We start from the raw sequence: 15473 nt of genomic DNA, 5'->3' as shown, positions 1-15473 counted from the left end.
GGGCAGCTCAAATATCAAAGAATGGGGATTTTGAAATTTGTTGAAAATCAAAGCGCTACAAGGGTTAAACACCTAAATTTATGGATAAACAAATATGGGTTTGCTGGCCAGCTTAAATATGCATGAAATATTAAAACCTGCGGGATAAAATACGCACTAAGCATAGAAGTAATCTATATATAATATGTGAAGGGAGACACAAGCGATACGGCTTGTTCCACAGATACTAATTATTGTTTTTGATGACGAGGCGGGGAAAGGCAAAACGTGCTGTTTTGTAAATGATAGCGGTCCTCGGCTGGTTGATAGGAGCGAGGCGATGGGCTGTTTTATTCTAAAAACAAGACGGGCCTGCTCAAAATGATTTGAATGAGGATGGTGAGCTAAATTTTAAACCAGAGATCACATTCTTTGTGAATGAATTCAATTGGAATTTTTTGTATGATGCTGAAAGTTGTAAAACGGCAATTAAAATGGTTATTTCCAAGTCCTAGGCATACTTTGTTAATAGTACCTAAATGTACTGTCAATTTAATGGAATGAAATGGCTTATTGCGGATTATCTTGGTTTTATCCTGTCAGCGGGAATATTTTGGTTAACAGAAATACAAAACAGCAAATTAAATGTTTAGCGGGGTTGCCAAAACTGCGTTTTTTGTCATACTCTAAACTTGCCAAATAATGTGTTGATTGGGGGGAAGCGCTCTGTTTTGGTGCGGCTGATTTGATGGTGTTGGACATTATAATACAGTATGCGCGCGTTGTAATTGTACACAGGAGGTGAAACATTGTGCGCAGAAAGAAAAAGAGGTCGCTTAGGAATGTCAACATTGATAAGCTGCTTCTGCAGCGAGCGTGAAGGTCACAGTCAGCGGCTAAGGGCGCGCTTCCGTTTAAACATTTCAGAATAAGAACAATCATGGTCTGCAAGGGATGCATGGTTCCGCAATTATCTTCGCATTTATTTTTGGGATTTAATAAGAAATAGTTTTCGAGGTGATAGAAAATCTGTTTGGCAAAGATTGATTTGGTAAAAGCTTTGGAATTGGGAATAAATACTATTATTATTATTTTATTTTTTTGTCTTGTGAAGTTCAAAGGGCTCTTGATTGAAGAGAGCTAGTTTTGGAGGATAAAACGATATTATTACAGTTTTTGAATGGTTGGTTTGTTCAAAATACTTCAATATAGGTGATTGGCTGGTTTAAAGAAAAATGAATGGAATTTTGTTTTTGTTTTTTTTACAATATTATGGCATATTGGTGACAATTTGAGGGTCCTTTATTAAGCATTGAAAATTGTAATTAGGAAATGCCTAGTAAAAGGTGGATTTCTCTAATTTAATTGTAGATTTTTCTTGTGGTAACAGGGAGCTATAAGAAATGGCTCTTATCTTAAGTAAACATAGTATGGGGTGATTTGCAATTTATGTCTTAGGTATTAAGAGTTATTTGGTTGTTAAAGAAATCAGACATGAAATTAACAATGCGGAAATGAGAAATTTCATGGCATTCGTCCAAATTATTAGGTAAATTGAACCTGGTTGGGGTGGATAAGATAATTGATTTAGGATAGGCATAGTTTCCCTAGAAGAAACATGGAGCGTCTTTCAGTGCACAAATACGTTCCCTGTTTGACCTAGAGGGGGAGTATGCTTTGGTATAGGTCATATTGAATTTGATGACTATTGGGGCGTTATTACTGTCTATTGCTTTAGGGGCATACAAATTAAGAATTTAGCCAAAACTTACTGCATTGCAATTATGGGGTTAATACACCTGAATGTTACGGTGATAACGATTGGCAATAACAAGCTTAGATAAAGGGGAATATCTACAAAAAAATAAAATAAAATCTAAATTCAGGTGGGGCCTTTCATGGTGGGAAACAAGTGATGAAATAATGTCTATGTTTTAAAAATAACATCTCCAAATTATAAAATATCAACCTTGGAGAAATGCTTTAAGTAGATGGGTTGACTAGAATGGGCAAAATTCGATAACATTGAAAGGGGGTGTAACTTAATCCAGAACATGGAGATAAAGTTTTTACAAACGGTTAAATAAAAGGGGGTGTGTGTGTGTTTCAATGTGTCACAACTTTTCCGTTATTGCATTATTGGCGAATAGATAGTTAATCACAGCCACTCGCTTGGCAGTCTACATGCTGACTGAACTGGGGTAAGGGGCGGTGGCAATTGAACAAATTTCTATTTTTAGATATGTGGCATGTGGATCTAATACATTAATTATCTAGTTTCTTCAGGCATCAATTTTGCGGTTCGAGGATCTACTAATGCGGAGTGGATCCAGACCTTCCGGAGTGTGGAGTATTCCTGGTGTCCTCAAGAATTCGTAGGTTTTCTCTGGGTACTCCAGTTTTACTCCAACAAACCAAAATTATGGATGATTGGGGGAGCACTCAAAGCAAATTCCTTGATTATGAGTGCGAGCGTGGATGAGTGTCTGTCTTTTGTGTTTTAATTGGCTAGCCACCAAGATATATCAATATTCTAATATCAAGGTGGAATATTTCTGAAATCGCTGATAAGCCTTTCGAGGACGGCGGTGGCAGAGTAGGACAGAAACAAAAAAGAAAAAAATTTTTTTCACCAAATGAAATTTTTTGATTTCTGCAATGGGAAATTTTGGGAACCTGGGGGACTAAATAAAAACAAAAGACTTATCTAGGAGGGCCACCATTTTGAGTCATGGTAAATTTCATGCCTAAAATAAGGGGGAGGTTATATATATTCAATCTATATGCAGATATATGGCCAAAAACACGGGCGATTCCCCCTCATGTCAAGCTACAAAAGCTACATATCCATTTTCAAAGGATACATATGGATTTAAAAAGATTGGGGAAACCTTGTTGCAGAAACTGGTCTAGATTGGCAAGCTTGGATGACACACACATGCAAAAAAAAAAAAAAAACATTTGGTCTTCGATAAAATTAAACCATACGGTGGGGGCATTACAAATCATAATTCAGACTGACAAATTAACTTGTGGATCCTTGTCTGACGTTTTTCCTAAGTCCATGGGCAGATGGAGAAGACTCTTTTTACAAAAAATCTACAATTTTGTCTCAACAACAATGTCTATGGAGACGGTAAGAAGGTCGTCAGAGATGGAAACACCCGGATCCGCCATAGTAAAATTAAAATCTGAAATGACCAGAGAATTCATTTCTGCAACGGGGAGTTCCCAAACGGGAGGCGGTAAGAAAAAATTGGTTACTGTTGATGGAAAATGCAGCTAATACTATAAATCAAACCTGGATAACATGTATTGTGCCCCGCCCTCTCTTACGAGCAGTACCCGCGCAAATTACTCCTGATTGTGTAATGGAGATAATGACAAATGAAAATGTAAGCTTTTAAATCATTTTACCTGCTTAAAACCTTACAGGGCATGGTCTGAAGCTGGAGGCGATAAATGAGACGTGGTGTGCCCACGTCCTAAACCGACTACACCCTGGTACCACGTTCTGACCTATGGTGGTGGTGGGGTCAAAACAAATTATACGACTCCTGCCAAAATGACAGCAGGACTTTGTGCCTTGGTCTCACTGCTGTTACCAGTGTCTGTTTTTCCATCTACAGTAGAGGAGATACAATTGGCTGCACAGAAATCCGGTATGATGGCGGGCCCCTCGCGACGGCGTCGCATGGAGAGAGGGTGATCCGACATAGATTGATGCGATTGGCATCCACGGGGCATACCAGGTGAGTATAAGTTGGCTAATCAGATCGCAGCAGGTTGGGAGTATATTTTTCTTTTAATTACTCCAAACAAAAATGTTGATTGGATAAATTACCTGCATTACAATGTCCAAAAACTTGGAAACTATACTGAACAGGGATTTGTGGCGATAAAGGAACAATTGGCAGCCACCAGTCTTATGGCGTTCCAGGATCGCATAGCAGTTGATATGCTGCTTGCGGAGCAAGGGGGCGTGTGTGCAATGTTTGGAGATCAATGTTGCACCTTCATACCGAACAACACGTCACCCGGTGGGTCCCTCACCCAAGCCATTAGTGGCCTGCAGACCCTCAACCGCAATATGAAGGAGCATTCTGGAGTCAGAGAATCCGCCCTTGAAAGCTGGTGGCATAAGTCTTTTGGGAAGTATAAGAATTTGGCACAATCTGTTGCATTTTCCGTAGCCCTTTTTGCTACGATTTTGACATTATGTGGGTGTTGTATTATTCCCTGCTTAAGATCTTTGATAAGTTGACTTATGACCACTGCGATTGCCCCTACAAATTCTAAATTGCATGAATTATATCCTCTGTTGATGAGACATACTGAGGGAAGCAGTGAATTTCAAGAGCATGGTAGTTCCGAGGATGAAAAATATGGCGAAAATGATTTTGTTTTCTGCTTTCAGACCTGCCGAACGAGTAGGGCCTAAGCGGGTAAAATTAAAACAGCCAACGGAGATATCCCTCTCTTCTTGGATTTGCCATAAAATAAAAAACGAACATATAATAAAAAAGGGGGGAATGTTGGGTTAATTCTGGGATGTTACTATATGTTCATTTAGAATTAATGGAATAAAGCTGAAAGGAAGTTTTATTAAGGGGATCATGTGCAAATTTATAATATAGGGGGGAATGTTGGGGTAATCATTATTATAAATGTGTTTGCAATGACTATAGAGCCTTATAATATACATGCTTACTATATTAATCAATATATTTGCTCATCCTAAATGTGTAACTATATTAAACAATATATATATGTGTTTGATCGCCTTTATGTTAGAGTTGAATTAATATGTGAAGCAAACGCTTGCGCCAAGGTCGCTCTCCAGGACAGCGAGAGATACAAGTTCGAAAGGACATAAAACAATCCACTGAGTTCTTGCTCCGAGGACTGATTACTGGAAGATACGCGTCGACCCCTTCCCCAGATGCGAGTTCAACAGGGAAGATCGGTGAAGGACGCTTAAATTGTTGTTGGCTCAACGGATGGCTATCAATCAACTTGTATATTGTTTTAATTTGTGACGCCAGGTTGACGCTTGGTTTGCTTGATTATGGAATTGTTTTGTTTCTTGCTTACGCAAATGGAATCGATAACCTTGTAATTGTTTTGATTTGAAGCCTTAAATAGGCAGGACATAATGCCGCTCTTTAGAATAATCTTGGGTGGGGCGAGCTGCCGGATGTATTCTCTCTTGCAAGAATTAAATGTGATGTGACTACAGATGCCTTTTTTATTGAAAGCTGAATTGGAAAAACCTAAGGATAAACTTACAATTGGATGAACCTAACAAGACTGAAAACAATCAGGTTCAGGGGAAGACTATTCGACATGTACTTCTTTGATTTTCCAATGACTCAAATCATTTCATTTTGTTCAACTTGCAGAAGATGAGACTCCTACTCCACAAAGAAAGAAAGAGCGATTGGCGACTGAACAGACATAGGTGGCAAAAGATGACACTGTGGCATAAAAAATCAGTTGGAACACATCTCCACTTCACACCAATAGAACCTTACACTGCAGACGGAGAGCCAACAGTGGAAGCCAGGATAAAAATCAAAAGTCGCCTAGAAAGCTTCCTTTGTTTGATTGATCTTGACATTCTTCGCTTAATTTAAGATTGCATGACTCAACATGTGCAATATACGGAACATGCGGGCTGGTTCCTTGAACTCCCTGAACTAATGGCATTTGTCGCCATTATCATCTTGCGGGGGGTAATCAGGGTTCCCTCACTCCTGGTCAACAGATATGGGAAACCAACTGATTATTGGCATTATGCCCCGAGGCCTTCACCGAGATTATGAGGCATCTGTGCCTCGACGACCTGTTTACGCGCAGCGAAAGTGTGGAGACTGACGAATTTACTGCAATATCAGATGTTTGGGCATTGTTTGTCAACAACTGCATCAGATTCTTCGACCCTGCCCAACACATTACAATTGATGCACAACTTTTCCCGACAAAAATGCGCTGCAAGTTTTTACAATCCAATCCAAACAAATTTGGCAAATTTGGCATCAAATTTTGGATGGCTTGTGACTTCTGATCAAAATACATCTGCAACGTCGTACCATACTTGGGCAAGGAGTCTACTAATCCATGTCGGGAGATTTTCCATGAAAACGTAGTTTTGAGACTTATGGAACCATTCATGGACAATGGCAGAACTGTAACGACGGCCAATTGCCTCACTTCTCTGTCCCTCGCACAAAAACTGCTGAGCCGAAATACCACATTCATCGGCACCCTCAACAAGACTCGCCGGGAAATCCCTCAAGCTATTAAAAAGGCTTACTGCAATGAATTCACCACTGAAGTATTTTTTGTTGCCATTTTTACTTCGTCAACAGCTCTAAGTGTATCATCGTTTGAAATAGTATGAAAGCCGTATTTGTAACAAAAAAAATGAAGACTGAATCAAGGCTACAGCTTATATGCGCACAAGACTTACAGCATTGCTATATTCTTTTTCACCAGTAGATGTCGACAAATTAACCTTTACTATTTGTTGGTTATTTTCTGTTTTGCAGTAAGAAAACAACCATTACTGGATGAATTACTAACTTCCTTATGATATTGACCCTAATAATGTGCTTTTGATAAATACAGTATCTCAGAAATACCACGTGCAAGGATTTTTCTCATGATTTTCCCTTTAAAGCAGGGGTCCCCAAACTTTTTCCTGTGAGGGCCACATAACTTTTCCCTTCTCTGATGGGGGGCCGGTGTCAGTTTGTAACAGAAAAAGTGTGACGATCGTAGGGGAGCTTAAATTTTTTTTATTGTTTTCCAGAAAGCCACACATAACCAAATAACCCTTTCCCTCCATAATACTACCACCACCGTGCTTGACGGTAGGCATGGTGTACTTGGGGTTAAAGGCCTCACCTTTTCTCCTCCAAACATATTGCTGGGCATTGTGGCCAAACAGCTCGATTTTTGTTTCGTCTGACCACAGAACTTTCCTCCAGAAGGTCTTATCTTTGTCCATGTGATCAGCCGCAAACTTCAGTCGAGCCTTAAGGTGCTGCTTTTGTAGCAAGGGCTTCCTTCTTGCACGGCAGCCTCTCAGTCCATGGAGATGCAAAACATGCATGACTGTGTATATTTTTGACCCAGCAGATTTGATCACTTTTTCTGTTAACCCATAATAAAGTCATAAAAGTGTGGAGTATGGAATGTATTCTTATGCTTTTTACTAGTCAATAGGTTTATTTAGTGTAGTCACTAGGATAGAATTTTGCATGACCTAGCGGAAATTTCCGTCCGTGACACCTATGAGTTAGGGGCGCGTCATCTACCATGACACACCCATTTCTTTGTTCACAGTTTCCCGCCTAAAGTTTGTACCTATGTCACATGACCTTTGTCAATAAAACTGGTCAACCTGTTGGGGGGAAGCAGGGAGTTCAAACTAGTCAGGCTGGAGGATAGATGCGCTCCTGCCGCTGGCTGCTCTGACTCCCTCCTTCAGCTGAAGCTAGATAAAACTCATCATGGCCGACTCTGTGTGCTTCCTCTAATTCAAAGTTATTGAATGTTTATCGATTAGATCCAAAGTGTTGGAGAATGGCATTTAAGAGCACAAGTTCTAATAAGTCGTTTTGGGGATAATTGTATCACTTATTTAAAAAAGAGAGCTGCAAACAACACATGATTATTGAGAACTTTATTACACAAAATTTGTGTGAATGCAATCATGTCAAAATATTTGTGGCAATCATCATTTTTCAATAAAAAAACAAATGAATAATGAAAGACCTACAAATTTTATACCACATGCAAACTTAATCAATTTTCTTAGTTCTATTAATTTTTCAGTTGCACACATGGCCTCTTTTGACTCCACCCTTGAATATTTCTGTTCATAGCAAGCTGCTCCTGCCTGTTACATGACCATCTTTACCAAGCACATGGCATCAAGTGTGCTTGTTGCCGTTGACATCCTGAAGTCTGTCCTGATCTTCCTCACAGCACTGAAAACATGTTCAAATGTGGCATTGCTGCGGGGAATAAAAAGTATGCCCAGTGCAATCTTTATGTTAGCATATTTTGGGTTTCCAGAGCCGTCTTTTATTTCTCCAACTAGTCCCCATTGCACATCTGCTCTCTCCTGTACTGTAATGTCTCAGAGCTCCTCAACTTGCAGGCAGCTGAATTCTTCTTCCAAGGCATCAACCTCACAGCCAGGCTTCATGCATGGGAATCTGTTGAAGTACCTTACACTTGTGAAGGAACTTTTTTTGCTACCTCAGCATGTTTGAGCAATTCATCCTTCATTGGAATTTTTTCTTTTACATATTTCACTGGTTTTATAACTTTCTCACACTTGTGCAGATGGCAGTCACTTTTTTCTCTCCAGGCATTTCTTGCTCTTTCATGGACTGACGAATATTCTCACCAATATTAAGTCCAGCATTTTTCTCAAATGGAATACTAATCTTCTCATAATCCACTTTCACTTCCAACAAGTCTTTGTCAGACAAAGCAAGTTTTCATGTGGCAATACTTACAGTATGCAAAGAATTCTCCTTCGGTTGATGGCACCAAGCACGGATATACAATACTGTATTCCGTCTTGAACTTTTGCAGGCTCGTATTTTTTTTTTCAATGGCAATATATCAGTATCAGTTCTATGGTCTTTGATTTGAAGCCATGGCAACAGTACAACTATGCTGCTTCAAAAATCTATCGAAACTACAGCCACATGACCTAAACGGATGTCACAGCCGTTTAAGTCATGTGGATGTATTTTCAATTTGTGCCATCCTCCTCAATTGGCAAATTTGAACTCAAAAGGTTATTACAAGCAAACGTAATGTTTCGAAACACCAGTCACGTCAGACATTGCTTGATTTACCCCCCCCGTAGTTTTCATAGAAAATGCAGATTTCAAAATTTGCTGTAAACTACGGACGATTCTTAGTATTTGCTAGCTCTGAATAATTTGAAATATATTACCTATGACAGATCACATTTTAATATCATGACATCTACATCATTAAACATGCTAAGAGTATGTTCTCATTTAATTCCAGATAAATTCGAGGCAGTCTATCGCCGTAAAGAGCAGGGAATAAGACCCAAAACCTGCATTTGTGACTCCGTAAGTGAATGAACTAGACAAGGATATAATGAAAGCCACTTTTATTAGTTGTAGTCAATGAGAAGCTACAGGTGCTCTAAACGGCATGGATGGCCTTCCAGCGGGACAGAGGACCTTTATTGGGGATGTACTTGACACCGCAGCCATCAGGAATGACACGTTTCTGAGCCATCATCTCATCAAATTCGGTGGCATTGAACTTGGTGAAGCCATACTTCTTGGAAATATGGATCTGACGAGGAAAGATAAACATGACAATGAACCAAAAATCAGACCGACTTACTAATTAACATGTCTCAGTGGCCCCTTAAAGCTCTCCGCACTTCACAGCTGAGGGCATACACAGCCAAAGAGTTTGCTGTTTGCAGCCTTTGCACACCAGAAACGCACAACAGCGAGACTAGTCGGCTTAATAAACTGCCACGTTTCATGGAAAATGCATGAGTGCCACTTGTGTACCTTCTGGCGGCCAGGAAACTTGAACTTGGCTCTGCGCAAGGCTTCAACCACATGCTCCTTGTTCTGGGCCTTGGTACGCACAGACATGATAACCTGGCCAATGTTCACGCGGGCCACAGTGCCCTGTGGCTTACCAAAAGCACCACGCATTCCTGTTTGGAGCCTAAAAAGGAGAAAAAGGACCATTTTGACTCGAGGGATTAAAACCGAAGAATACTACAACAACAAAAAATCACTCACCTGTCAGCTCCGGCACAGGACAACATTTTGTTGATGCGGATGACGTGGAAAGGATGCAGACGCATGCGAATGTGGAAACCATCTTTACCGCAGGTCTTCACCATGTACTTGTTAGCACAGATACGGGCAGCCTCCAAAGCTGCAAAAGACAAAGCAAGACTGAAATTTCCCGATAGCCACCAAACGCTTATGAAACACCATCAGTACACGAATAAGGAGTGTTCAGAGGTAGCGAGAAAAAAAGCTCACTTTAGACATTGGACAGTCAATGTTTTTAACACATTTGAGTTCAGTTCCCCGTTTCCTATCACTTCTGGGAGCGTAAACTTAAAAAAAAAACATTTCTCACCTTCAGAGGACAGCTGCTCATATTCATCAGAGACCATGTGCCCACACAGGGGAAACTCATCTACCTTGGCCTTCTTCCTGCCCAGGTCGAAGATCCTAATCTTGGGGTCTTAAACAAAAACAAAAAAGCCATCGAATACAAAAATCCAACTATGGAATGTTATACAGTACATTTCAATATATGAACATGTCTCAGTGATCCCTTAAAGAACTCAGCACCTCCCAGCTGAGGACATACACAACCAAAGAATTTATGTCTGCAGCCTTTGCACACCAGATTTGCACTGCAGCAAGACTAGTCGGCTTAATAAACTGCAGTGTGGTCTATCAAAGCACTATACAGTAATACCTTGACATACAAGTGCCCCAACATACGAACAATTTGAGATACGAGCAAAATACCGAGCCAATGTTTGCCTTGAGATACGAGACACATTTTGAAATACGAGCATACGAGACAGCCAGGTGGCCGAGACGCGAGAGGCTGCTTATGATTTCAACGCCACGTCTCCCGTGCAAAGATATCTACAAGCACTGGGCGGAGCACTGTTTTTCTGCATTTGTCATTGTAGAATTAAGGGGAAAAACAATGGGTCAAAAGCCAGCAGGTGCAATGAAGGGTAGTGTGAAGGCATACGACAATCGATATTAAGCACAAAATAATCAAAAAAACATGTGCTGTACGCGTGACGGAGCTGGGTCGCAAATAAGAGCACCCGAACAAGTTGGCAAGTGGTTGCGCATTATCCTATTGTGAGGAAATGTGCGCGTCATTTCCCGAATATTTTGAAGGGGAGAGAAAGGCAAACAATCCTACATAGGTTCCTTGGAAGGTGGAAGCGAGGCAAAAAGAGCCAAGCCCGAAGTAAAAAATTTAAACAAAATTGGATCTACGTACTCCGCATTGTATTGGATAATGTCTCCTTTTAGTATTAAACATCATAATCACTAGTTATTTGTTACTCTATTAGTAGATGGTGAACTACAACCAATAAAAATGTTTTCCCACTGTAATATCTTGTTCTTTTCAGAGGGTGGGAGCAAATTTGTATTTAGTTCATTTCTATGGGAGACGTTGATTTGATACAAGAGTAAATCGACATACGAGCTCGGCCCTGGAACGCATTATCTCAAGGTACTACTGTATTAGAGGCCAATGCCGTATAAGGATGATTTTTACACTCAAATGGAGGAAAGTAAGTTGCTTACCAGGCACACCCCGACAGAAACGTGACTTGGGGTAGGGTTTGTTCTTGCAGTACCTGTAGCTGTGAGCAAGAAATGGGCAGCAAGTATGAGATGCCAAGTCATTATTTGGTAGGAAAAGCAACCAAGCACTTATTCTAAATTTGCAATGTGTACATTCAGCACTGCGTACATATTAAAATAATTTTCATAAGCAGGCCGCAAAATGGCTTACATGGCTGTAAAATTCAGTTAGGTAAATCATTTTGAAAGCTTTTGATAAAAAGGGTGCGATAATACGTGAATCAAATTCGTGCTACAATTGCGTCCAATAAAATTGTTGCGGCATGCTAATGCTAACGCAAGCCAAGTTCTTCTCGAGCTACTTAACGCCGAGAAATGTACCCGACGTCTTAAAACACAAGGGCAGGTCCAGAGTAAAAGTTCAAAACCAAATGGGAACTTTAGCCAAGACTGCCATTTTCTAGAAGACAAGTTAACTAGCACGGTCCACATGTCGCGGTGAGGAAGCCATTTTGCTTGCGTCGGGCCGCGGAATGACACGTCAAAATAGCCGACTTACCAGCGGGCTGGTCGACGCCCCATGGTTGCAATCTGAAAATGAACACATAAGTAAATGTTACGGGACAAGATTTTTTCCTTTGGGTTGAACAGTACCGACACAAATCAAACTTTCGGCAGAGTCGTAGAATATGCGAGGCGACCACGCACTCACCGAATGGAGAAAAGGAAGTAGAAACCACTTCCGTTTGGTCAGATGCCTGCTGATTTTTTTAAATACTTAGTTTCAGATTTAGAAAAAAACAAATTTTTCACACGTTTATTTTTTCTTTCAGGTGTATAAAAACATTTTCTTTCATATAAAAACATTACTTTAATATTTTAGGTCGGCAGTTAGGTTTCAAATGAACTCTGGGTAATGTAGTATTGTCTTCACATGATGTCGTTTTTTTGTTGTTGTCGATTGCATTAGCAAGTCAAAAAAAATTGTGTGTGTTCCTGCAAGGTCTAGAGCGGGTCATTTAGAGATGAGATTCCAGGATCACAACAATGCTGATAGCGTATACTCTCCTTTGATAACCAAATTGCAATCACCCGAGGGAATAGAAGATGATTCCGATGAAACCTGCATTGTTTTCTTGAACAAAATTGCTGATTTGTTTCTTTGGGTTTTTGACGACCCTGATTGGTGTTATGAGAATGTTTTGGGCGGTGACCTTTTGGCTTTTGTAAAGAGGTGGATAAATACCTCACTGCTCTTGGCCTTCTACTTCCCCTAACTCCAGAATTGCTGAGAAACAAAGATGCAGAGAACATATGGCTATCAAGAGACGTTGGAAAACATTTTGGATGAGATTGATCCTTACGATTCTGATGCAGATGACCTCGACTTTCAACCCAATTCAGACTCAATTACTACATCTTCAGGTAAGATTTCTTAAAAGTCTCATCTCATCTCATTTTTTGAACTGCTTTATCCTCATTAAGGTCACAGGGGGCGCTGGAGCCAATCCCAACTGTCTCCGGGCCAGAGGCGGGGGACACCCTGAATCGGTGGCCAGCCGATCACAGAGCACAAGGAGACGGACAACCTTCCACACTCACAGCCATACCTAGGGGAAATTTAGAGTCTTCAATCAGCTTACCATGCATGTTTTTGGAATGTGGGAGGAAACCGGAATACCCGGAGGAAACTAACGCAGGCCCAGGGAGAACATGCAAACTCCACACAGGTGGACAAACCTGGACTTGAACCCAGGACCCCAGAGTTGTGAGGCCGGCACGCTAACCATTCGCTCCACCGGGTTGCCGATTTCTTAAAACATATAATTTGTATTTCTGGACTATACTGTCGTTTATGAAGAGACTGAAAACAATCAGGTTCAGGGGAAGACTATTCGACATGTACTTCTTTGATTTTCCAATGACTCAAATCATTTCATTTTGTTCACCTTGCAGAAGATGAGACTCCTACTCCACAAAGAAAGAAAGAGCGATTGGCGACTGAACAGACAGGTGGTAAAAGATGACACTGTGGCATAAAAAATCAGTTGGAACACGTCTCCACTTCACACCAATAGAACCTTACACTGCAGACGGAGAGCCAATAGTGGAAGCCAGGATAAAAATCAAAAGTCGCCTAGAAAGCTTCCTTTGTTTGATTGATCTTGACATTCTTCGTTTAATTCAAGATTGCATGACTCAACATGTGCAATATACGGAACATGCGGGCTGGTTCCTTGAACTCCCTGAACTAATGGCATTCGTCGCCATTATCATCTTGTGGGGGGTAATCAGGGTTCCCTCAGTCCGAGACTCCTGGTCAACAGATATGGGAAACCAACTGATTATTGGCATTATGCCCCGAGACCTTCACCGACATTATGAGGCATCTGCACCTCGACGACCTGTTTACGCGCAGCGAGAGAGTGGTGACTGACAAATTTACTGCAATATCAGATGTTTGGGCATTGTTTGTCAACAACTGCATCAGATTCTTCGACCCTGCCCAACACATTACAATTGATGCACAACTTTTCCTGACGAAAACGCGCTGCAAGTTTTTACAATCCAATCCAAACAAATTTGGCAAATTTGGCATCAAATTTTGGATGGCTTGTGACTTCTGATCAAAATACATCTGCAACGTCGTACCATACTTGGGCAAGGAGTCTACTAATCCATGTCGGGAGATTTTCCATGAAAACGTAGTTTTGAGACTTATGGAACCATTCATGGACAATGGCAGAACTGTAACGACGGCCAATTGCCTCACTTCTCTGTCCCTCGCACAAAAACTGCTGAGCTGAAATACCACATTCATCGGCACCCTCAACAAGACTCGCCGAGAAATCCCTCAAGCTATTAAAAAGGCTTACTGCAATGAATTCACCACTGAAGTATTTTTTGTTGCCATTTTTACTTCGTCAACAGCTCTAAGTGTATCATCGTTTGAAATAGTATGAAAGCCGTATTTGTAACAAAAAAAATGAAGACTGCATCAAGGGTACGGCTTATATGCGCACAAGACTTACAGCATTGCTATATTCTTTTTCACCAGTAGATGTCGACAAATTAACCTTTACTATTTGTTGGTTATTTTCTGTTTTGCAGTAAGAAAACCTTATATGTGAGAAAATACGGTAACTATTTTAAAAAAAAAATCTTTCTTCTGTTTTTTTAAAGGTATTTTTAACAATGGGTGCTACTCTGACTGTATGAGGTCAAACGAAAGAAGACTCTCTACGTTCTGAGCAGCGGCCATAACCAGATTGAGGTTGAGGATACAGTCAAAAGAAAGCCAAACAATGTCATTCTCTGCAACGCCACAAAGAGTGCTGTCGAAGTTATGGAACAAATGGTGCACGAGTACAGTGTGCGCAAAGGAACCCGCCGAAGGCCAGTCGCCGTCTTCTACAACATGATCGACATGGCAGCTTTTAATGCACACGTTCTTTATCAAAAATGCTATGGGAAGAAAGAGAGACGGTTGATCTTTCTGTTGGAGCTAGCAAAAGAGCTTGCCAATGCTCACGTGAGTGCAAAGAGAGCGACAAAGAAGGCGCAGAGGGAAAAATTGTTTCATGAACAATCTGTAACACTTGACCTAGGGAAAAGGGCAACCTGTCAGGTGAAAGCTCAATGCAAGAACAATTATTCCACCATACGGTGTGCTGACTGCTTCAAATACACATTTGGCAGGTGTAGAAGGGAGACCCCATGGCAGTGCCAGGCCTGTTTTCCTAATCCCGCTGAAGAAGATGAATGAGCGGTAAAATTGCCAGTCATACTAATCAATAAGGCCTTGACACGGTGACAAAGTATGTACAGTCTTCCCTCGATTATGGCGACTTCACTCACTGCGAATTCACTTCTTTGCGATTTTTTTCATCTATTAACTATTAATATATATATATATATATATATATACGTGTATATATACACATACATATATATATATAATATATATATATATATATATATACGTGTATATATACACATACATATATATATATTATATATATATATATATATATATATATATATATATATATATACATATATTTATACATATACACACACATACACACAATGAGAAACTATTATTTGTAT

General features: G+C 40.4%; 1 protein-coding gene and 2 non-coding genes across 3 annotated transcripts; all 3 read right to left on the bottom strand.

Moving 5' to 3' along the window:
- Positions 1-9131: 9131 nt before the first annotated feature.
- On the bottom strand, positions 9132-12097 carry rpl10 (ribosomal protein L10). The gene is made up of 7 exons (XM_077609070.1): positions 12076-12097; positions 11923-11954; positions 11364-11422; positions 10156-10263; positions 9807-9945; positions 9567-9729; positions 9132-9339 (listed from the first exon to the last, which is right to left on the bottom strand). Exons 2-7 carry the CDS (start codon positions 11943-11945, stop codon positions 9184-9186), a joined length of 648 nt encoding a protein of 215 aa, XP_077465196.1. The 5' UTR covers positions 11946-11954; positions 12076-12097; the 3' UTR covers positions 9132-9183.
- On the bottom strand, positions 9397-9530 carry LOC144087319 (small nucleolar RNA SNORA70). Its single transcript, XR_013304686.1, has one exon. It is a non-coding gene; the product is annotated as a small nucleolar RNA SNORA70 (small nucleolar RNA).
- LOC144087325 (small nucleolar RNA SNORA70) lies at positions 10340-10472 on the bottom strand. Its single transcript, XR_013304687.1, has one exon. It is a non-coding gene; the product is annotated as a small nucleolar RNA SNORA70 (small nucleolar RNA).
- Positions 12098-15473: the final 3376 nt, after the last annotated feature.

Source organism: Stigmatopora argus, chromosome 1, assembly GCF_051989625.1.
Source record: "Stigmatopora argus isolate UIUO_Sarg chromosome 1, RoL_Sarg_1.0, whole genome shotgun sequence".
In the NCBI taxonomy this organism is placed as follows: Eukaryota; Metazoa; Chordata; class Actinopteri; order Syngnathiformes; family Syngnathidae; genus Stigmatopora; species Stigmatopora argus.
Note: the sequence above shows the minus strand (reverse complement) of the source record. Positions and strands in the feature narration are given on the sequence as shown.

Bases quoted from the DNA above. Each gene is read 5' to 3' on its own strand.
- rpl10 (XM_077609070.1), bottom strand. From the start codon at position 11,945: ATGGGGCGTCGACCAGCCCGCTG. The intron at 11,423-11,922 runs GTAAGTCGGCTA...TCTTGCTCACAG, and splicing joins GGGCGTCGACCAGCCCGCTG to CTACAGGTACTGCAAGAACA. The intron at 9,730-9,806 runs GTGAGTGATTTT...TCTCCTTTTTAG, and splicing joins TCCTGTGCCGGAGCTGACAG to GCTCCAAACAGGAATGCGTG.